Here is a 24,347-nt window from a genome sequence, read left to right as displayed (position 1 = left end):
TCGTTACTGTGCGTCAGTTGCTGTGGTTTGAAAACTTTCCAGCATGGGGTGAAACGCTGACAGTGCATTCATAACATTGACTGAATATCTGTCTTGCTATCACCAGTCCTACTGAACAGAATCCTTTCCTTTGAATGGATTTTGCTGATTGCCACATAACCCCAGTTTAAAATGCAAAGATATTTTTCCCAATATTTTCAGTCATTTCTGATCAGTGAAATCAGAGCAGACTGGGTTAAACATTTCATCTGAAAACAGCTTCTATCTTTCCCTTTATACAGCACTTAGGTGTCAGTACTGATTCTGAATTCAAGTTCCTGGCGTGGGATTTGACCCACAACAAAAAGGTGAAAGTGCTACTTCTGAGGGAAGGCTCAAATTAGTTTCTCTGTCTCCTGCAGTTTCATTTACTGATTGCTTCATCAGGCCTTTACAATGCTGTAACAAAACTGATGATTCCTGCGGTCCTGAATGAAAAGATCTCAGTAAACATTAGTAACTTGATGGAACAGTGAGGAAGATTTCCTCTGCAATGCTTTTAAAGGCAGATTTACCAATTTCCAAGTAGAATCATGGAATGGCCCCCCTTCTGTGCTGTAACCTTTCAGCCTGTCGTGTATTTTCCAGCTCTCTGCAGAAAAGTTCACCTAGTCCCACCTCCTGCCTCTCCTGAAGTCATGCTTTTTTAAATTTTTCTAGTAAATGTCCAATTTTCTTTTAAAAGCCATAACTGGACCTTCCTCTATCACAGTCTCAGGCAATGCATTCCAGATCCTAACCTCTCAGCACACAAAAACATTTGTCCTCACATTGCTGTTGCTTCTTTTTCCACAATTGCTTAACAGTTCAGAGGGAATCTTTCTCTGTTCTTCACTTTAAACTGCTTCAGTATTCTGATATTCCAAATGACTTCCAACAGAAAAGAAAATCACACATTTTAAAACTAAATAATTTAACATTTATGTACCTTTTATACTAGATAAACTGAAAGACACCAGGAATCTCATTGTTAAAGTTCAACCATTGTGGAGCTACCAGCTTCTGATTGTCTGCCTGTGGTAGGGCTGTCAGATCCAGCAGAGTTCGGCATAAGTGCTTACACATATGTGCAGAACATTCACATCCACCAGTTAAATATACTGAGCACAGATGCAACAGGATACACACTCTCTGAACACTTAAATAAACTCTGGTTGACATTAACATTACACAGAGAAATTTCCCTATGCAACTTTCTGAGCATAAATAAATGTATTTAAGGGCTGCATGCAAGGAACTTGCATGTGTATTCCCCACCATTTTCCATCTATTCATTTTGATAAAAACTGTGGTGTCACACAACTTGATATGCCCACCTGGCAAAAGAGTCCCATGCCAGGAAATGCACAAAATCCAGAAGAGGTCTCATTGTGTTCATCAAACCTTTTGCAAACGCAGCTTGTTATCACGATAGAGTCATCCTCCATGCCTTGTGAAAGCCATGAGTGAGACTGCCTTCTCTAGGTGACCTCACTATGTTCTCCAGTGCTGTCTGCCCAGGTGCAGCCTTGGAGATATACTGCAACATCACATCCTGACCGACAAACATATGACCCTCACAGTTTTTGCCTTGGTGTATCTAATAACTTCAAAAAAAGGTCAACCTGGTTAATATAGTACATTTAGTTAAAAGATGCAGTTTTACCAAAAAGGTGGACACTTGTTGGCTTTTTAAGAATTATTTGTGCCCTGTTCCCAGGACATCCCTGCTGCACTGATGCAAATTTTCCATTTTCCATAACCCATCAAGGAAATGGCAATTGTTTTTACATTTAAAAAATTGCAAATTGGAAAATATTTGTAGTACAGAAAAGGGTCATGTTCCTCCTCTTACAGCACCTGAAATACAATCAGTAGTTTAATTTGTTTTTGCAGCTCTCCAGGCCAATGAGAGTTATCGTCATATAAAAACATTTCTGTCATTGTCAAACATTGACATCTGAGTAAGAATTCCGAAAACACACTTCCAGAACCAAGGGACATTTTTACTTCATTCAGAATGTCACTGTACAAACAAACAAGATTAGATAAGCTTGTGACCTTTTGGGCACACAAATTCCTGAGTAGTTTTTAGTGACTCATAGTGAAATGAGGAGCAAGGATGTGAGGCCGGTGGAATGTGGGTGGTATCAAGGAAAACATTCTATTACATGGCAACTCTGTACAATAACATTAACTTATCAGTCATGGAATGCAATACTAACAATAGACTGTGAACTAAATAGAGTTGCTATTTAATGTTTTCCCACTATTCTCAACAAAGCCCTTCCCTCAACTGGACGTACATCACAAGTATTAGCACTGACAAAACAGAAATCCCAGTATGGCTTTCATTAAAGAATAAAACTCAAAAATTGCTGAATGTCAAAATCTGAGGGCTACCTGCAAATCAAACCCTCATTAGTTTTTCTTTAGTTGTTCCAGAGTTGAAGAAAATGATCAAAAGGTTTAAAGTTTGGCAGGCCAGTAAGTGAATAAGAAGTACAGTAGATAGCTGTGCACAGCAGTTTACAAGAGCTGTTTATAGCGGGGAAGCCTTATTAAGCAATACAACAATCTTCTGCAAAGTGGCCATGCGTGTTTAATTTTTCCAACAACTTTTGCCACTGTAAACGCTCTGTGTTTAGGAGATCAGACATTTTGGAGGCAAACAGCTGAAAATCGGAGGGGGTGGTGTGGGGTGGTGGTGGATCCTGCCAGATTGGCAAAGTTTCTCATGTGGAAAAGAATGCTCTCAAAGGTCCCCCTACAGAATAAGAGCAAGTCAAGCCAGCAAGCTCTGCCAGAAATAACAAACAAAACGGCTTTCCCCATCCTTCCCGAGCAGTCAGCACCAGAGTATTACAACGGTTGCCATAGAGCTTACTTTGCTATCATAACAAATTTGATATCTCCAGTTATAAAAGAGTGCACTGTATTTTGCAGACTCAAAAATTAAATTTGTGTTGTTTTGTCAGAACTCCAGCTTATTTCTGTCTGGGTGCTATAGACAGGGACTCCCCACGTTAAAGCTCCAGTTTCTTTTCTTTTAGCTTGCATAAGCCATTTTTGCATTCTTTTTAAATTTTCTCACACATAACTTACCCTGAATATAATCTGGTCTCCATTCAATGCTCATTTTTCTACAATACATTATAAAAAGTATATCCCACTTGCTTTGCCTTTGTCGGCCATAATTCAAAGCTGTCAGGAATTAAATCTTCTCTACATACCTTATTAAAGTGTTCCAGTCTTTGGAAGAAGTCCCATGTAGTTTCTGTAAAAAAAACTCAGTTTCACTGGTGCAACTTAGTTTGGTAGGCCCTCAATTAAAAATGTGGTTGATTTCTATAATACTACAATAACTTTCTTTGCTAACTACCCTGATAGCAATTTATCTATTATGACAAGGCTGGAATATCTAAAGGACAATAATTTTCCATCTGGTCCATTTCTTTCAAATCTATCCATGATTGTAATGTACATACTCAAACTGGTATTAAACACACTACCATTTACAACTAGAACTGTAAATTGGCACTGATTGATTTCTGAGCATGGACTGCACAGGACTGATTTAAAAGAATGAATTAAATACGCTTGGCTGGACTAAATTCATTATTATGCATATTCTACCTTAACATTTAGATATATAAATTGTTAAGTCAACTGGATAAACTATTTCTGAATTGAAGTAGATGAAAGCAATGCATAAAAATTAAACAAGAAAAAAATTACAAGGATAGCAAAATCTAACAGCAATTAGCATGACTATGGGATAAATGTTCTGTTGTTTCAATTTTAACAGCATTGCATCTTGATAACAGGAGCAGCAAAGATCATTCATCCCCTCAAACCTGTTCTATACTTCATTAAAATCTTGGATATTCTATATGTGATCTCCATTCATATGTTTTTGCTTCATATCACTTAAAAATCATTAATCCCTATGAAAATATAATTTGAACCAGAATTTATTACCTTTTTAGAGTGTGCTGGAATTCCACTACACTATGTCTGGAAAAGCATCTTTTGATTTCTCTCCTGTGTAACCTTTCTCTATCTTAACAATGTGCGTAAATATTTTGGATTCGCTCACCAGAAGAAATAACTTCACTGCATGGAACTGATTAAATTTTGTTTTCATTTTGATTATCTCATCAGTGTACTTCTGGTATAATTCTGGGAGTGCAGTGCCTGAAACTGAAAGCTAAATTCCAGCTTAGTTTTACCGAGGTTCTTTACAATTGACACCATGTATTCTAACCTTCCTGAGATAAAGACCAATGTCCCACTTCTTCTTTTAAATCAATGTGTGTTTTTTCATGATTTGCATATTTGAATACCCGAATCCTTTTGCTTCTCCACAGCTCCAAGGCAATATCATTGAAAAAATTATTTCAATTCATATTGTTCCCATCAAAAATGAATTATTTCCTACTTTATATTCCTGAGCTCCAATTGTCACAGTTTTGCCTGTTCACTTAATTTATATGCCTTTGCAGATTCCTGTTCTTATCCACACAAGTTACAGTACCTTCTAACTTAGGACCATATTTTCATAGAAGTAGGGAGACTCCATATACCTTTAAACATAGTGGACAGTGCAGAGATCAACATCCCATTCCCAATTAATCAATTTTTTGCCCTGGGGGAAAGAACTGGAGCCTGACTCACATAGTAGCGAGTATTGTAAACATAGCAGGGCCATTTGAATTCAAACAGAGCTCATTTTGGCTGTTCCAACAGTAGTAATCTGCAGTAGGAGAGTCTTGATTTGGTGGTGTAGGTGGAAATACATTGGAAAGGCAGATAAGGTCTCTTTAAGTGTAATAATCTGAGAAATTTTAAAGACCCCTGTTTGTTAAACATAAAAATTGGCTAAAATGATCAATTAATGTTCAAAAACCACCATCTACTGGTCAGCCTTGATTGACAGGCCATCTGATGTAGGTTAGGAAAACATGACTACCTGTTCCTGCATTTCAATAGAGTTCTTTGAGATTTCCCATACTGCAATTTCCCTATTGCTTGCTCATGCTCATTAATAAGGTAACATGACAATTTATTGTCCAGTCTTTGAATGAACACTGCCTCCAAACAGGCAGAGGTCGGTACTGCATGAAGGGCTTTTTCCCGAAATGTCAATTTTCCTGCTCCTCAGATGCTGCCTGACCTGCTGTGCTTTGCCAGCACCACTCTAATCTTGACTGGGACAATGGGCTGAGAAGTGGCATATGGAGTTTAATTCAGATAAATGTGAGGTGCTGCATTTTGGGAAAGCAAATCTTAGCAGTACTTATACACTTAATGGTAAGGTCCTAGGGAGTGTTGCTGAACAAACAGACCTTGGAGTTCAGGTTCATAGATCTTTGAAAGTGAAGTCGCTGGTAGATAGGATAGTGAAGAAGGCGTTTGGTATACTTTCTTTTATTGGTCAGAGTACTGAGTACAGGAGTTGGGAGGTCATGTTGTGGCTATACAAGACATTGGTTAGGCCACTGTTGGAATATTGTGTGCAATTCTGGTCTCCTTCCTATTGGAAAGATGTTGTGAAACTTGAAAGGGTTCAGAAAAGATTTACAAATATATTGCCAGGGGGGTTGGAGGATTTGAGCTATAGGGAGAGGCTGAACAGGCTGGGGCTGTTTTCCCTGGAGCATGAGGCTGAGGGGTGACCTTATAGAGGTTTACAAAATTATGATGGGCATGGATAGGGTAAATAGGCAAAGCCTTTTCCTTGGGGTCAGGGAGTCCAGAACTAGAGGGCATAGATTTAGGGTGAGAGAGGAAAGATATAAAGGAGACATAAGGGGCAACGTCTTCGCACAGAGGGTGGTACGTGTATGGAATGAGCTGCCAGAGGAAGTGGTGGAGGGTGGTACAATTGCAACATTTAAGAGGCATTTAGATGGGTATATGAATAGGAAGGGTTTGGAGGGATATGGGCTGGGTGCTGGCAGGTGGGACTAGATTGGACTGGGATATCTGGTCGGCATGGAACGGTTGGACTGAAGGGTCTGTTTCCATATGACTCTATGACTGCCTCCAAACAGTTGATTCAGAATTAACAAGTTGTAGCTGATGATTTCAAGGCCAATCTCAAGACATACTCATCTTTTACAATTCAGTTGCAGGTTTTAGGATGAAATTTGAAAAATATCAGAAAATGTTCCTGGACAGCTTGTCAGGTCTTCACCAAAATGAGAAATCTGAAATTTCCCTGAAGATTTCATCTAAGAAGGATAAACTCTTTGTGAACACAATATGGGCATTACGGAAAGAAATGAATTGATTCATCCTGGATACCTTGCAAAGGTTTCCTTCATCTGCAGGAAGAATTGGAGGAAGACAGGGGGTCAGACATAACCACTCCACATATATTTGGAGAGGAGGCCAGTAGAGGGGGAGGTGGATTCCATTGTCCCCATGAGTACAGGACATCTTTCTTCTCAGAACCTCCAATGCTACATCTGAAGACTTGCTCACTCTCTGTCTCAATTGCTGAGGCTCCCTGAAACCTGCCAATGTATTTCAGCCACTCTATAAGAGGGTATGTGAAGCCTCCATACATATTTCTCTATGAAAATTGCTTCTAATCAGTAACTGAGTGCAAAATCCTTAGATGTTTGTTTTAGCACCTCCAGGCAAATCCAAATTATGGTAATTGGCAATTTAATCATTGGTTTAGTGTCTACTTTTACCTTTTAAGCAATACAACATTCAAACTACTCAATAGCTCTAAATGAAACCAAGCAAAAATGACTACAGAATGACAGAAATGTAGAGATGCTACCAATGTTCAGTTTTTGTGAAGGTAATTGGTAAGAAGAGACAAACCTATTCACTCCCCAGCGAGCCAGTGAGTTTGTCCATTCAGTGTCTGAGCTATACATTCCAGGTATGTCATAGGTTTGATCCCTAATCTGTGCTAAGTTATTTTAAACTTTAGGTACGTATTGCAGCAAAGAAAAATCTCAGAGCACAACATACACTGAAGAATTCTGAAATGCAGTATCTGCTAATTTGTGGCAAACCTGATCGCTTGTCTTACCATTGCTATAACCAGACTCAGAATTACTTACTTACAGAGAGGAAGTCAGCCAGGATATAATTTCTGATCATTAACCTATAGCCACCCCTTCTGTGGATTATTAGGATTATTCTGATAACTGAAATTTCACTAGGAAACACTGCATCACTGAAAACATGTTAGTATTGAAAATGTGACAAAGTACAAACAACATACTTAATATATCCTAGTCAATTCCTTCATGAGAATAGAACAGAAAGAAAGGGACCAAAATTGACAGATAAAATTAATTCTAAAGTATTCATGGAAGTTAGATATCATAATCAAAGCAAAATTGAGAACAGACACTATCATTATGAAATTATAAGTGAAGAAAATGATTGTCTATGGATCTAATGATAACCACTCAATAATAAAAAGAAAATTTAGAAGGAAATAGTGAAGGTGCTGGCCAGAAATATTTTTTAGCAGCTTAGAGTCATAAAGCAGCTGACATAACATTGTTTAATAAAAAGGTTGACCCATAAAGTCTAGCTTTGGGCTTCAGGGAATATGATGAAGATTCTTAAGAGATGTACAATTCAAAGACATTTGGAAAACAAATGGGAACACAATCAGCGAACATCAATGTTTGAGGTAAATTAAGTCCAAAATATTGACAAGATCAGGCTTCCAATCTAAGTGTCAACAAAAATGCAACGATCGTGACTGTTCAGATCTCCAACAGACCTTAGATGATACTTCAAAGGCAAATGATGAGAATTTTTTAAAAAGTTGTATAAATGGTTTAAAAGTTTTTTTTTTAAACCATGTTATTAATGGGAGGTATTCCAAAAAGAATTTAAAGATTGACATAGGACATGAGGAACAGTAATGAGTGTTCTATTCTTTTACACATTGTGTGACAGTCTGACTTTCATTATCTGCATATTATGCATTTGTGTGGGTTGCACAACAATGCCACGAACCATATCACAGCTGGTAATTCCTGTCACTCAGTGATCACAGTCAGGTTTGCCATGATGGTTCTACCTGTAAGTGACACAGCACTGCTGCAGAAATACAGGCATTGTGACAGCTGTTGGGATACTGACATTAACCTGCATGATTCTATAGCTGTGATCACACAAGAGCTGTACATTGAAGAAGTGAAAGTCTTTTTGATTTCAGTACAGTCCAGAGGTGACATGCTGAACTTAGAAAGCAACGTGTGTGCTTTCAGCAATCTTAACCAGACATGCTTTGTCTGCTCCTTCCAGGTAAGAAACCAGATGCATAAATGCTCTTACTGGTCACCTTCACAACCAATGGCAACTTGTCTTTAATATTCATTTGTGGGATATGAGTGTTTGTGGCTAGGCCAGCATTTGTTTGTGAATCCTAACTGCCCTTGAAAAGGTGACAGTTGTTGCAGTTGCTGTAGTTGTTGGGGTATAGGGATGTGCACATTACAATTAAGAAGGGAGTTCCAGGATTTTGCCTCAGTGACAGTAATGGAAAATTGATATAGTTCCAATTCAGGGTTGTTTGCGATGTGGAGGGAAATTTACAGGTGGTGGTGTGGCCTGTCTCCACCTGTGAGGTGGTAGTTACAGCTGCAATAAGTGACAGATATCTGCAAAAATATCCTTACTGATGTTCAGATGTCTCACATGTTGTTCCTCACTGAGGATCAGGTAGGACTAATACCCCTTTTACACCCTGAACAGATATAGTCTCCTACTAAGGATCCTTCTCCTCATCAGATTAGAATCCCTACAGTATGGAAACAGGCCCTTCAGCCCATACCAACCCTCCAAAGAGTAATCCACCCAGACCCATTCCCTCACCCTATATTTACCCCTGACTAACACAACTACCACTATAGGTAATTTAGCATGGCCAAGTCACTTAACCTACACACCTTTGGATTGTGGGAGGAAACCCACATAGACACAGAATGTGCAAACTCCACACAGACAGTCACCCAAGGTGGGAATTGAACCCAGGTCCCTGGCGCTGTCAGGCAGCAATGCTAACCACTGACCAACCATGCCGCTTCTTTAAGCAGCTTGTCCCACACACAGTGTGGGACAGTTATTTTTGTTTTAATCCAAGGGGAATGGCTATTAGTACACCAATATCTGTAAGTAATTGGTTTGTGCAAAAAGAGATAGCCAAAGCACTCCTACACCTTTTCTGTATACCTTTGCAACTTTATACGACCATAGAAAACAATGACCAGAGGAAAATTCGCCATCAACAAACCTGAAGAGAGTTGATTAGTCTTTTTAAATCCTTTCTGCTGCATGAAGGTTCAACTGTGCAAGATTAAGAGAGGGGTAGGTTTAAGGTTCAAAATTGCAACATTGGCATCAAATCAGCACCTTACTGATATGATACCCGAATTCAAAGCAGATGCCATTTTGGTCTTACAATAATACCCAATGCACCCACCAGTTCAGATCCCAATGTTGAAAATCACACAGCCAAACCTGACAGAAAGTGAAATGTAAAGTAATTGGGAGTGATGTGTAACACATCATCTGACCTTGTTAGTGTAATGTTGCAACCAAGGCAGTAAACTGTATGGTATAATGTAGGTACTTCAGAATAATTGCCCAAGTAAACAATGTTTACAATATCTTAATTGAAAAGAACAGATAGAAAAAAAATTCAACAATAAGAAACCCTTATATTTAAAATTCTGTGGGAAATTGGAAAATGATTGTCTCCAAGGAATATCTTAACAGAAAATTGAAAGGGTTTCTAGCTTTGGGGATTTTGCTTACACAAATATGTTGAAAGTACCAAGATTAAGGCATAACACCAAATTTTGAAAAAGGTGGCTCAGTGGTTAGCACTACTGCTTCACATCAGCAAATATGTATGGAGGCTTCACATACCCTCTCATTATGACGGGTAAATAGGCAAAGTCTTTTCCCTGGGATCGGGGAGTCCAGAACTAGAGGGCATAGATTTAGGGTGAGAGGGGAAAGATATAAAAGAGACCTAAGGGGCAACCTTTTCACACAGTGCGTGGTACGGGTATGAAAAGAGCTGCCAGAGGAATTGGTGGAGGCTGGTAAAATTGCAACATTTAAGAGGCATTTGGATGGGTATATGAATAGGAAGGGTTTGGAGAGATATGGGCCGGATGCTGGCAGGTGGGACTAGATTGGGTTGGATATCTGGTCAGCATGGACGGGTTGGACCGAAGGGTCTGTTTCCATGCTGTACATGTCTATGACTCTATGACTCTATATGCAGGTAAGATGGATTGGGCCATGCTAAATTTGCCCATAGCGTCTAGGGGTGTGTAGGCTAGGTGCATTAGCCATGGGAAATGCAGGGTTTCGGGGAGGGAGTGGGATGTCTTTGAACGGCTAGTGTGAACTCAATGGACGAAATTGCTTGCTTCCATTTTGTAGGGATTCTATGAAAAAGCTGTTCACTGATGCCAGCAACTTGCAAAATGGAAGTAGAACTGAATAAGCTCTTTGAGTAGAAGATATTACATAAATCAAGTTCACAAAGTTTGATGAAATAAAGGCTAAATGAAGGGCATCTTCTACAGGAGATTACAAAGAAATTGAATAAGTGCCTCTAATGCAATTACACTCATTTAAAAGTCCTTTCTGCAGCAAGATCAGTTTGCCAATTATCAACATGGTGTAAGAAACAGAAGTAGAACTTTATAACATAGGTTTTAATGAAACTTTTTTAAAGAGAGTTAAAATGACATAAAAATGACATCACCACCAGTCATCTGGGTTATATGCAATTGAACTTCATCTGCATTTCTATATTCTTTTGTTTTCATTGTACCTATCACAGCTATTCAATTAAATGCTGCAGAAACCATGAACAAGAAAAATATTAATGGGAGAATTTTTCTGAACAAAACAATTCCATGGCGCTCCTTATTTTAACTAATACATCGGAATATAATAATCTTTCACCAGGGCATTTCTGATTGGGTTTGCTACTCACGGGTGTATTTAATAAATTATAAATACAACAGGCTGCTATATTTTGAGTTTTCTGTACCAGAAATAATTGAATTACATGGACACAAACTTCTAAAAATCTTTAAAAATGGTTGGCAACATTGCTGCATCCTTATATGAATGGTTATTTTGTTGGTTGCTTTTTCCTTGTGATTCAAATGAAAGTAAAAGGAATAATAAAATAATTCTTCTTAGTTCATTTTAGTTCGTAAAGATGTTTTGCTATTTACATTTCTGTAAGTGGAACTCCACAAAATGGCTTCAACTTATTTTTTTAACTCCTTGATGGGATTTGGGCATCATTGGCAAGGCCAACATTGTTTCCTGCTTTTAAGAGGGTAATGGTGAGTTGCTTTGTTGAATTACTCTGTTGCAGTTCTTATGTTCTTGACACATTAATAGTACGATTGGGGAGAGAGTTCCTGCATGTTGACTAATCAATGATGAAGAAGCAGTGAATTTATTTCTAAACCAGGATGACGTGATACTTCAAGCTGAACTTGCTGGCAGTGTTGTTCCCATATGGCTACTGCCTTTTGCCTTCTAGGTGTGAGAGATCAAGTGCTTGGGAGGAAATCTTGTTAAAGAAGTCGTGGTAATTTGCTGCAGTGAATCTTGTAAGTATAACATACTACAGCCTCAGTACACATTGTTTGATGACAACTGTATCACAAGAAGAACACATGTTGTAGTCCCAACTGCACTACAGCAAGGTATTTTTTTTTATCTTGCTCGTGAAGGATATAATAGCATTTCTAAGATGAAACAATGATCCTATGAGCAGTCGAATATCCAGCTACAGATTGCTACAAAGCTAGAAACAATGTTGCTTATACAGTCAATGAGAAATCTGTTCAACCAGGTCCCACATAGCTACAAAAATTAACAAAACCATGATACAACTCCATGAAGATAATGTGGGAGAAGTGTAAGCAAATGCTGGCAAATACGCAAAATGCTTCTCGTTCATTGAATTAGTGTCAGACATTGCTACAACCAATTCCACAATGGCCAGTTTGACCACTAACGCTTTAGACAATGGAGCTTTCTGAAGGCTATCACTATAGCCAATGGGCTATCATTTATTTCTAGTCAATGCATGGAGTTCATGGTAAGGAATGAAATTCACCACCATTTGACATCATCATTCAATTGAATGGTGGCATTTAATAAGTAATAACTGGTAGACTGAGAGCGAGGAAGAGAGATTGTATTCACAATCCATTCGTGTACTACTTCACAAATATCAATCCATCCCACATTCTCTGATGGAAATAGTCTGGCCAAATTTATGATTGATTGCAATCTGCAATCTTCATTGGCAGGTGACTATTCTAACTCATCACCAGTATCCAATGGGAATATCAGAGTGAAAGCAAAAGATAATGCAAATTGGCTAGGTAAAGCAAAGATGTACTTCAACAAGTGAATGCAAGTAAGGAAACAATTATTTGAAATTGGAAATTGAGTTTGCAACAAATGGTCAAATTACAATCACAAGCTCATTACCATCTCAATCATTGGAACAAAGTAAATCAAGTATTTGTTCCATATTAACTCTTAACTGTTGGAGGATAACACAAAGTGGAGTGAAATGTTTGACAGCTGGCAGGTGAGGATATTTTGAAGACAGTGGTTTTGAGGATATGATTCTTTTTCTTATACTTCCCTTCCTACAAACTAAACACCTTTCAAGGTTGACTCACAATGTTAAATTCATTTCTGGTGTAATGTTTGGCACTGTCTGGATTATTTGGTAAATTATGTTCAAAAGCAGAATCAGGTTTGTGCAGAACATTACATTTTGAGTTTTCAAACACCAGATGGTTGGTGTTTTCAAACATCAGTGCAATCAGTACACTGCTAGCTGCGAACAATCAAAGGGACATGGTCTATTAGTCATTGAGACATATGGACCTAGCATCATATTTGCACTGAAATTCATATCCAATGTTACTCACTTGTGCAATATACAGAACTGCTTTGATTACAGTATCTTATTATGGGAGAATCCCACACATGTTTATTGAAGAATAGCAGTGTGAGACAGGTAGTTTCAACTGTTGCTCAGATTTATGAATGGTTTTGGTATTCCTTGTCTTGTCATCAAGGTGACATGGTAATGGAGGGCTAGTGGCTTATTCATAGGTTGCCAATAAGATTGGTTTTTACAGCATATGGAACTGTTGGAATCCTAACATGTATATTAACCAGAGAACGCATCTGATGTGAGGTAAGTAGGCAACAAATCTAAAAGACTGGTGGACCATATCAAAAACATATTCCTTTGGTTGTCTATAGCAGGCATCATGCAAACTGCTCATCCAGCCAGTTCTTGCAAATCTCAGAACATAGTGCCCAGCACCAGATGTGATTTTGCTATTGGACAACATTAGTTAAATAATCCAGACTACACTAAGAATTACACCAGAAACTGGTTTAAGATTATCAGTCAGGCTCAAAGTGCATTTCATCTGTGTGTGCAAGAAGCTACATACATTCATGCATGAGAATAGTCGGCGTATGGTATTTGTGTGTCCATGACACATTTTCACTGGGAGAGGGTTACAGAGACTGCTAATCTCTGCTGCATTCACCAGGACAACAATCTGACTAATCAGAATTTACTTGCTGCTGTGAGGTTCATCAGCTAGATAGGATTGACAACTAACTGATCCAGCTAGATCTCCATGCCAACTAACCATGCAGCATAAATTGGTGATCCCTTTCAAAGTTTGGTTGCTTGCATCACACTCTTGAAGAGTGTAAGACAAAAAGCTATAACTTTATGCTTTTTTTTAGCAATGTTTACATTAGTTAACTGTTTGGTGCTGTGTGGTTCCTTGACTGCTTATTGTGCTGTGCATCAAGCCTGTGGGTGACATTACAGAGGAACTGAAAGCAAGCAATATAAGAGAGCAAATATTTTAAAAGCATTAAAATAAATCTGTTCACACATAGAATCTGGTGTGTCATTTATGAATATATCTCTGGCACAATACAGCGTCTTAATAAAACCTGGCAGATAAAATCCAACTGCCCAGGAAAGGCACATGGCAGTTTCAAGCCAGGTAACCACAGCCACCTTAATCTAATGACCCTTCAGTCCAATGTTTGTCAACCATATGCATGGAGGTTGAGGGTGACCAGACAGAATCCCATCTGAGTCTGACTTGACACCCACGTATTAGAAGTCACCAAATACTGATTGCAAAAATGATTCCTGAATGATGTTTCTCCTGTTTGGTCCATAGACACATCCACTAATCACTGTGTCCCCTCCACATCTTGCTAATCTGGCCAGTATTAGTTAATTCAGTAGTGATCAAAAATCAAATGATTAATTTTTTAAGGTCTTCATAGCTTCTATGGTGCATCTACAGTCGAGTCATGGAAGAGCCAAAACACAATCTTATTTTAAACAAAATACTCAATATATTTAAATATTTGTTCACAGATTAGATACCTATTTTGAAAGATAGCCAACATAAACCCACAAAATGGGATGCTGCAGATTTTAATGTGCATGCTATTAAAATAAAACAGTGAGATTTAGCTTCTTCTGTACACATGCACTACCATCAAGTTCTATGAGATCATAAAACTGCAGGATCTACATAGTCAGCTTTACCACGAACGCTTTAGTGGAATCATAATGAGCTGTATAAACCCCTTTGTACAGTGCCAGATACAATATCACTTTGATCGTTAATCCAAGGAGAGGTGAAAATGGCATTTTTAGTATCAATCTGTGATTAATAGTTATGTGCAGAATATGCAAAAAGATTCCAATTTCTTTTAAAAAAAATTCCCAGCCAAATTATAAAGTTATCAGATTAGCAATGTTAAGCGGACAGTTTTCAAAAAAACATTTCATATGCTGAAGTTATGAGGTTCCTGATTTGGAATCCACTGAATTTTCTTCATTAAAATGCACATATAAGTGTGTAAGATGGAATATTATAAGGGTGAGCTACAGCGAGATGTGGCAAAATTGGCTGACATATGTGGCAAGGCCCTTCTTAAGGCCGGGAACAAACTTAGACCGTCTTTTATGTTTTTACAAGTGACGTAATGAGATTCTCGTTAGGCAGTGGTGAGTTGCCAATTGATGGTGATTATTGCTTGTTAAATGCCTTGTTAACAGCCCAACTCACCTCATTAATATTCAGCTTCCCATTTTATCAAACTCTCCAAACAAGCCTACTGTAGGAAACTACAGTAAGCATTTGGCAGATTCAGCTCACCACTTGCTATGAATGACTATTGCGTTGGCAACAGAGTCAGCAATATCTCAGGGCATGCTCCATGGGGATTAGGCACATGCATCCAATATCTGCCAGCCTCCAAGGATTCTCACTGCACATGTCTGATCCATTTATAGGATGTTTCTGCATTTCCATGCTGCATCTCAGGTTGCACTGACAACTATCATTGCAATGCTGCAGCAAGGATGCTATGTACTCATAGACTGGACGGGACTGCAACTCCATCACAGTGAGTCAAGGGCAGCTCTGATAACATTCCAGGCCCTGTGGGGGTGGTCAGGATCAGGATCCTTTCCTTGTAATTGGTGAAGAGGTGTCGTTCAGACAGCACACCATCCGTATTGACTCTTTCTGCCCTGTTGTAGGCTGTTTTCCTCCTGGAATAAGGGAAAAGGTAGTATGGCAGGAGATGAAGGTGGATGGCACAGATATTATTATTGGTGCAGGTGTGGAGTTGTCCCAAGTGAGAGAGTAGTCGGCTCAGAGGGCATACAGGCTTAGTGGTGACAGGGTGAGTGACAGCAATTGGGGACGATATTGCAGATAATAGCAAGAATTGGAGAGCTTGAACCTTGGTGCGTGGTGTGTAGAGTAGCAGAGTGAGTGTGAACTGTCAGATAAAATGGTGGAACTTAGCCTAGTGGACTGGAGAAGGGCAGTGACCTTTACCCTACAATGCTGGGCATTCCTACAAATAGTTGAGACTGGTTTAACCTGAATGACAACCTCAGAGCAGGCTGGCATGGTCTCCACTGTTGCTCCCAGGGGAGGAAAAAGCCTTGTGTCAGCACCAATCCCTCCAGCAGGACTTCAAGGACCCTACTCTCAAAGCAAAGCACTAATATCCCCAGTCTTCCATGTCGACAAACGTTAACAACTGTACAGGGTGAATTTGGACTGATAGTGCTTGTCCAAGTACATAACAGGCATTTAAATATTGCACAGTCACAGGTTATGGCATTAAATTCTGGGATATCTGCTGAGTGACGAACTGTTCCAGGAATCGTGCATGATATGAAATTGGATGTGAGACACCATAGAGGCATGGTAGTTAATTAACGAGGGTTTGGTAAGATATGGTAATGACAAACCCTCCAAAAAATTCAATGCAACTTGCACCTAGCCAAAAGAAAATCTTACAAGCCTATACTCTTATCTTTCAAATTAAATTTCAGAAATGACACAGGATTTACAGTCTGAAGTAAGCTGTTGAAATTTTTTGAGGCTTGATTTTCTCCTCAAGAGATAGCACTATTCTTTTTTGCAGGGATAGCATACCTTGTTTGCGTGGTTACAAAAAGAGGATGCAAGACTGCAGGATCTAAAGATTATCCCAATTCCCTCTCCTCCTCCCCAGTGCAAACTATTCCAAGTGCTTTTCTAACATCTGCAGTTATTCTGAGTAAACACTGGGAAAATTCAATATACTTTACAATGAGCTCCTTAATTCTCTTTCAAAATGCTATAAAAATCAACAGTACATTTGAGACCAGAAGGAGCAATAAAATATAGAAATTGTAAAAATAAAATCTAACAAGCAGATTCCTGATACTGCTAAGTCAGGAAACTACAGAATTAATTTATGTGTTTGGCTTTATATTAAATTTGAAAAGAAATATGGTACAATACAACTTTGAATTAAGTATTTTTGAACAATCTCCCATCTACATAAAGTTTAAAAAAAAAGCAGCTGTAACAAAATTAAAGATTCTACCACAGCATTGCTAATTCATTGTGCATGTCTCTGAAGTAGGGAAGGGATTACTCTAAATAAAATAGAAAAGTCATTTTCTTCACAGCACTAACTCAATACATCTAATTCTCTTTATATGCCAAAAATAGGATCAATAGCTAATTCAGGAGATAAAATGGCATCTTCTGACTAGATAAAAGCTGTTTACTTGTCAAAGAGCTTTGAAGTTCCAAAGTACTGTATCCAGAATTATTCTTAAATTTAATTCATCATTTTCTTTACAATTCCATTTATTCACTCATTCAAATGGCAGCAGTGGCTTCTCTAAATTATCATTGTAGATACACAGAAAAATACTGATGCTGATGGAGACCATTTGGCCCGTCATATCCGAGCTCTCTGAAAGTGGGCTGTCCCATGCAAACCCACTTCCAAGTTCCTGGTTGGTACATCTGAAAATTATGGGAATCTAAATGCACATCCCAGTGTCGAAAAAGATGAATAAGGGTTTTTGGTTCTGTAATGCTCCTGAAAAATGAATTCCTGTGCTCTACAAAAAATTCTCCAAAACCACTTTTAATCTTGTGAACTAAAATGTCACAAAACCAAGAGAAAAAAATTAAAGTGAATGGAAGTTTATGATTAGAAATATTACGAAGTACAGTATTAGAAAAAAGTATTATGCTGTCCTGTTAGGTAAAGCCCGAAAATCAAGGTTCAAAGTTATGTACTGCATCTATTCTGCTCTAAAAACACAGCCTTCTAAATTAACACCTTCTTTGCTAAATCTTTTTCTGAATATCACAGTGATTAATTTCCAAGTTTTAATGCAAAAAATAGTGTTAATCTTCATTTTGTAAGATGATGGTTTGCATTATGGTGACAACCTGTGTGAAGTTCACCTGGTGTGTCAGGACCCTATTCTGGCATGACAGTCTCTGGCACGTTTGCTGCAATGAATTAGGAAGACGCATGCTAGTGTCTCTTTTCTCTGGGCCCTCTTCTCAGCTAGGCACCTCTTCGAAAGTCCTTCCACACAATAAACCTCCAAGAGGTCATTGCTGTCAGCAACATTCTCCCAGTTGTCAGTGACAATGTCTTCAATCTTGACATCCTGTGAGCACGTATCCTTGAAGTGGAGGAGTGCCCTGAGAAGTCTGGCTTTGTAAGCTCATAGTATGATATCTATTGTCAGACTGCTGTTCTTCTACACTTTCTTATTCATCTTGGTGGATTAGAGCTGCACATTGTCAATGTTGATGGATGGCAGTTTGGCAACATCCTGGATCATGATATTTGTCTTTCTGATGTTGAGGGTCAAAATATAAGTGAGGGAGTTTGTCCATTTGCAACCATTAGGTGTTCTTGAATATGTAATGTCAGTGCAGCATACAGCAACCTTTTCGTGAGGAGTTGTTGACCCTTGGATCACAGGGAAGCAAAGCTGATCAACTTTTCTTTAGTTCTTGTATGCAATTACACACCTTTTTTAAATAAGCTGAAGGCACATGACAACAGCAAAAGGCCAGAAGACAAGCTTGTTTGACCCACTACAGATCTCAAATGGTTCAGACGTTGCCCTGCCATATTGAGCTTACCGACCATGTTGCCACGGAAACAGGAGATCACATTGAGCTGCCTCAGTGGGCAACCAATTTTCTCAGCTCATATGGTTGAATGCTTTGGGAAAACTGATGAAAGCCAATATAGAGTGGTCTTTTTTAAAATTATATTTTATGAGATATGGGTATCGCTCTGGCTTAGCTAAAATTTACTGCCAGTCCTTAACTGTCCTGGAGAAGATAGTGGTGAGTTGCCATCTTGGACTGCTGAAATCCTTGGGGTGTAGGGATACTCACAGTGCTGTTAGAAAGGCAGCTGCAGGGATTTGGAGAGATTTCTATTGCAGCTGCTAGACTGATAACATCATGTAATTTCCAGATCTTCCAAGTTCCAGTTCTGAAAAAACACTGATTTGATTTGATTTATTGATTGTCACATGTATCTTGTTATAAAATACAGTGAAAAGTGCTGTATGGCGCCATCACTCTCCAACGCCATCTTAAAACACGGAATAATAAATCAAAACATAGAATGTAGAGACAGAAAAATGAAGAAACAAAACAAGTGTCCAACTTCACAGTCGTTCTTGTTAAGTGCTCCATCATCAGCCATGGGCCTGGTGGCCAGGCCTGAGTCCCCTTCGCCGTGCGACTGCCGCTGGAATGAGTCACCACTCTCCGGCGCCACATTTGGCCAGACTTCACCAATGCTGCCGGGTACTGTATCAGCCCAAACCCAACTCCTCTGCCCACCTCACCGATGTAGCTGATGATGCCATACCAGGGCCCAAACTCACCATTGCCGCCCTGTCTATGAATATGAGCTAGACACAGATGCTGCTGGGAACCCAAACTCACCTCTGACGCTGACGCCATAAGTCCATGCTGCTGGGCCCACTTGTTGCCGCCAATGCCATCGCCTTGATCAAGCTCTTCACCAAGAGGTAAGTAAAACAAAATAGGAGAGAAAAAGAAACAAGAGGAGAGAGGAAGAAAATAAAAAGAAACTAAAACAAACGCAGTAGGATTGGACGAGTCCCCTCATGCTTTAAAGCCCTACTCCACCACCATCTTGCTGGAATTCACTGTCACTGGGATTCAGGACAGCACTGGACAAAACTGCTTTCCAAAAACCCGTTAACATCAATGTAGAATTTGACTTGTGCAATCAGTCTACTAGTGATTTTTCTCTCCATCCCTCAACTTTCATTAAAGTTTGCATTTCCCTTAATGTGCTGTGTTTCAGACTTTGACCTGTCACAAAGGCTTCTCAGTTAAAAAAGTAAAGTTGCAAAGAGCGGTGGAAAAATGTTCACAAGATGTTCACAAGTCAATTGTAATGGCTTTCTACGCTAATGATGCATTCTCCTTTCACTCAAAATTCCTATCCATCACAAGGAGGAATTACACATGCAGAGCAAAGGTCAGCAATAATAGCATGTGCTCACAAAACCAGTACTCAATATAAATATCTTCAAATAAAGTCTTATTAAGAATATAGTGAAACTATATTTATAGTTAAATTATACTAAACTATATATTATCTCTTTCAAACTCACTGAAGTCATAGCATCACATATACTGCAGATTTAAAGATGTCATTAACATTGGTAGGATTTGCATTAAGTCACAGAATTGTAGCAATGATACTCCTGAATAATAATTTGCCCACCATTATTTTTGATCACTACTGCTGCCAAAGTATTATCCACAATTATAAACATAACTCTCACTTAACCAGTCAAATTTACAAATTGCAAACTCATGGGAAGTGACAACTTATCCCTCTCAAAGGATTGCTTTTTTGAGACTTGATATTTTCTACTCAATGTAAATGGAGCTTCAACAAGTACTTGGGAGTGGTTCATTATAATAGAAGCTTTGTAGCAACAGACTGTGCTATAATGAGATTTGACTGTGGCATTATAATCCAACACATAAATAGCAGGCTTACTGTTCACATAAGGTTTGTATTTTGATCAATTGCATACATATGATCACCACGCTGTTTGAATCCCTTTTATTTCACAATAATAATGTTATATTGAACATGAGCAATTATAAACAAACTGGATATTATTCTGCATTTTTATGGTATTTAAATTTAGGTGATAGGTATTTGTTATGGGTATTAGGTTAATGTCATAATTATATACTTGACTATTTTCACTTGTTCCTGTTGTCCATTGGGGCAAATGGCATTTGTTTTAGACTGTTTCATGGCTAGTAAAATTAACAAACTTAATTCAGCTGCTTATGACAAAATATGTTCTTTGAAGCTCTTTATAAGTTATCAGTTTCAGCAACAGCCAAATTTTATACACAAACTATATCTGCTAAAGGTGATGGTTTATCCTGATTTCACATTTACCTTTGACAGAATTGTCCACACCTCCTTCAACATCTCTCCTCCGCTGATCAGCTCAATGGAATTGTTCTCTACTTTTACCTCTCTGATTGTACCCAAAGCATCCCTAGCAATGGCTTCTCTTCCAGACATATACGAATGCAAACAAGATTCAGTAAAGATCTGACAACACCCACCTTCTCCTCTGTATCAACATACTGTCCATCAGTAACATCATTTTTACCATGAGTTCAGATTCCATATATATGCTGTCCCCTTTGCTGCTTCGATCTGCAATGTCAGATTTTTATCTAACATCTGGTCTTCACTGAACTTTAATTTCCTCCAACTAAATATTGGGAAAACTGAAACCTTTGTCTTTGATCCCTTTCACAAATTTAGCACTATCTCCATTGACTAATAACTCCTAAATCCATGGCTAATCTTTTGTGATGGAATCATAGAGTTTGCAAGCTCAGTATGTGAGTCAATCCTGAACTGAATTTCACAGCCATTTGTATCCATCACCAGGAATGACTTCTAGTCTGTACAGTCACCCACATCTACTGAGGGTTATCTATTTTAAACTATCATCTATGCTTTTGTCATCTCTAAGCTTAAACACTCCAAAGCTGAGAGAGCCTATATTTTAGACTGATGTTTAAATCTTGCATATTTATTTTGAAGTGGCAGTGAGGTCCTCTGAGAAATGATTTCTCCTCCTCTGTAGAAGCAAGTGCACATGTACAGCAGCATTAGGATTGCTTTTAATAGTGTTTTGATTATCCCTGGATTAGATTAATTATACAGGACACAGAGGGTCCAATCTCAATTGCTGAATTATTTGATCTCGACACAAGCTGCTCTGCTGGCAAAAGTTCTGGATTAGTGGTGCTAGAAAAGCACAGCAATTCAGGCAGCATCTGAGGAGCAGTAAAATCCAAGGAGCAGTAAAAGCCCTTCATCAGGAATACAGGCAAAGTGCCTGAAGGTTGGAGAGATAAATGAGAGGAGGGTGGGGGCGGGGAGAAACGTCGATTTTACTGCTCCTCGGATGCTGCCTGAACTGCTGTGCTTTTCCAGCACCACTAATCCAGAATCTGGTTTCCAGCATCTGCAGTCATTGTTTTTACCTGCTGACAAAAGTGACAAGGGAGCAAAAGAAAATTAATCGAGGTTGTCTCTCCTGATAACTGTCGACTGATTTCTGCTAAAAGTGCGCCCATGCAGGCATTAAGTGGAAACATAGTAATGTAAAATAATGCCTCCATTATTCAAATCACTTGCTGAGATTAAAGTTCACACCTAAATAATTAAAGCTTGATTTCAAAGGAGTCTTGGGGCTCGTGGAGACTCCAAAGATTGAAATTCTTCCCTAGTTGAAGGGATATGTGACTGATAGAAAAATTGAATGCAAAAAAAAGCTCCTCTAAATTTACAGAGTTCGCTACTCTGACAAATCTAATCACCGGCATTAATAGGTCCAATTAAGCACAAGAGAAACCAGGAATGTTTGGCAATGTTCCAGCAGGTATCCAGGTGACTGCTCAGGTTGATGCGTACCTGAAAGATTTTGTTGCAGTAGAACAGAAGACTACAGACACCAACTGAGTTTTGGACAAATTGCTGGCTCAGGGTCTTCTGTTCTTGCATTTCCTGTCTGCCTTTGATATGTGCTTGCTTTCAAAGAAAGTCACATTTCTTAAAATTTCAATGCACCAGGTGCAGTGAAACTAACGTTAAAACTCCTAACGAACTTCAGACTGTCTTCCTTTGACTGCTATGAGAGCATACTCCAGATTCAATCACCCCATTAAAGATTTGCTTTTGTAATCCCCTATTATCAGGCATTGTGGCCACATGACCAATCTAACTTGTGAGTAAGCAACATAAACGTAGATGGCAAGTAAAGTGTCTAGGTCCTGTTATATCAAATCAGCTAGACTTATTTACTATGTCTACAAACACAAGTCTTCTAATAGGAGGTGACATTGCAAGTGAATACACTGAAGTTCACTTGAGTGGAGGAGTTCAGCTACAAGGAGCTGAAGTGATTCCAATCAGCAGCAATATCAATTTAGCATGGCTTTCACATAGAGATATGAATCTGGATCTTTGATTGATTTCTTGGATGAATGATCACATTACTCAACAAGACATGGCATTTAGGAAATATGGCTGCTGAATTGCTTCCAGAATCTAAGATGCAAACCCATCTCTGTTATTCCTGGCAGGTATGTTTATGCAGAATAAAGATATCTTATTGAAGCTAAACATATTGTCCCATCTGTTCATAATTACAGGTCAAACTTTCACGGAGATTCACACAGTATTTTGAAATTAGAAGTTTTTTTAAAATGAGTTCAACTTTATTCAAGTTTTAAACAGATTAAAATTGAATAGAAGGTGCCTATGAACTGTTCAATCACTGCAGGCTTCAAAACCCGCCAATTCCTGTTAACATGTAAAAATGTTAACCAATTGTGATTGATTCATTTTGCAAATATGAACTAATGTAACTGACCTGTTATATATAAAAGAAATCTCAGCTACTTATTCTGGAGAGATCACAAATGTACCACATGGAATCTTTTAGAACTTCTAAGTCTTTCCAGCAGAAGTTTGGACATGAACCAGATGTTTTTCATGCTACCTTTGAACTATGTTATAAGCGAACCTTCCAGCTTACATACGGCATGTTTTTAGATCTTTCTATATGAGCTTCATGTACCTAATAAAACTGCATGTGTTTATGTGTTTTAGAAGCTATCCTAAAAAAAACTAAGCACAAACATCAGCTAGAAATCTAATGCTCAAAGTGCTAGGTAACACATTGGTTAAGGACCCAGGCCCCAGATTCCACCCTGTGCACAAGTACTTTCAGCAGAAGTACTACCTAATATTTACCCCTAAGTCAAAATTACCAATGGATTCTGAGTGAAAGGACTAGGCCAATATCAAATCACCTATTACTAAATCATACGCATATGCTTACAGCGACACTAAAATGAAGCTCAAAATGATTCTTCTGATAATGCTTTTCCAGTTAGAAAAACTAGTGATTGAATGATTAATGAACCAACTGTTTACTTACCTTTCAGCTTTGTGTTACTCTTCTACAATTTTCCAAACCGGTTGTGGGCAAAATAAAGATAAATATGATGTGACTCATTTAATTGACAGCCCTGTGATGGAGCTGACTGATTTTATATGTTGCAAGTTGGGAGAAGGTGAGGACTGCAGATTCTGGAAATCATTTTCCAGCGCCACACTTTTTCACTATGATGAAAGTTGCACTAGTAATACAAAAGGTGAGCATTTAGCCCTATTAAATTTAATTAAAATGATCATTGCTTGGAACCTAACTGAGACAGGTAAAGTATTTTTCTGTTAAGTATTAATTTAAAAAAGGAATGAATTTATTCAGTCTGTTTCCT

General features: G+C 38.5%; 1 protein-coding gene across 2 annotated transcripts in view; it reads right to left on the bottom strand.

Moving 5' to 3' along the window:
- The window catches only part of nfatc2a (nuclear factor of activated T cells 2a), a 141,282-nt gene that overhangs the window by 31,935 nt on the left and 85,000 nt on the right, over positions 1-24,347 (bottom strand). Inside the window, exon 10 of one of the 2 annotated variants that reach the window (XM_043710246.1) lies at positions 3,252-3,295. The exons of the other annotated variant lie outside the window; for it this stretch is intronic. Coding sequence (XP_043566181.1) covers positions 3,252-3,295 — 44 coding nt within the window. The remainder of the gene's footprint in view (positions 1-3,251; positions 3,296-24,347) is intronic. 2 annotated transcript variants of the gene reach the window in all.

This window comes from Chiloscyllium plagiosum, chromosome 20, assembly GCF_004010195.1.
Source record: "Chiloscyllium plagiosum isolate BGI_BamShark_2017 chromosome 20, ASM401019v2, whole genome shotgun sequence".
NCBI classification, from domain to species: domain Eukaryota; kingdom Metazoa; phylum Chordata; class Chondrichthyes; order Orectolobiformes; family Hemiscylliidae; genus Chiloscyllium; species Chiloscyllium plagiosum.
Note: the sequence above shows the minus strand (reverse complement) of the source record. Positions and strands in the feature narration are given on the sequence as shown.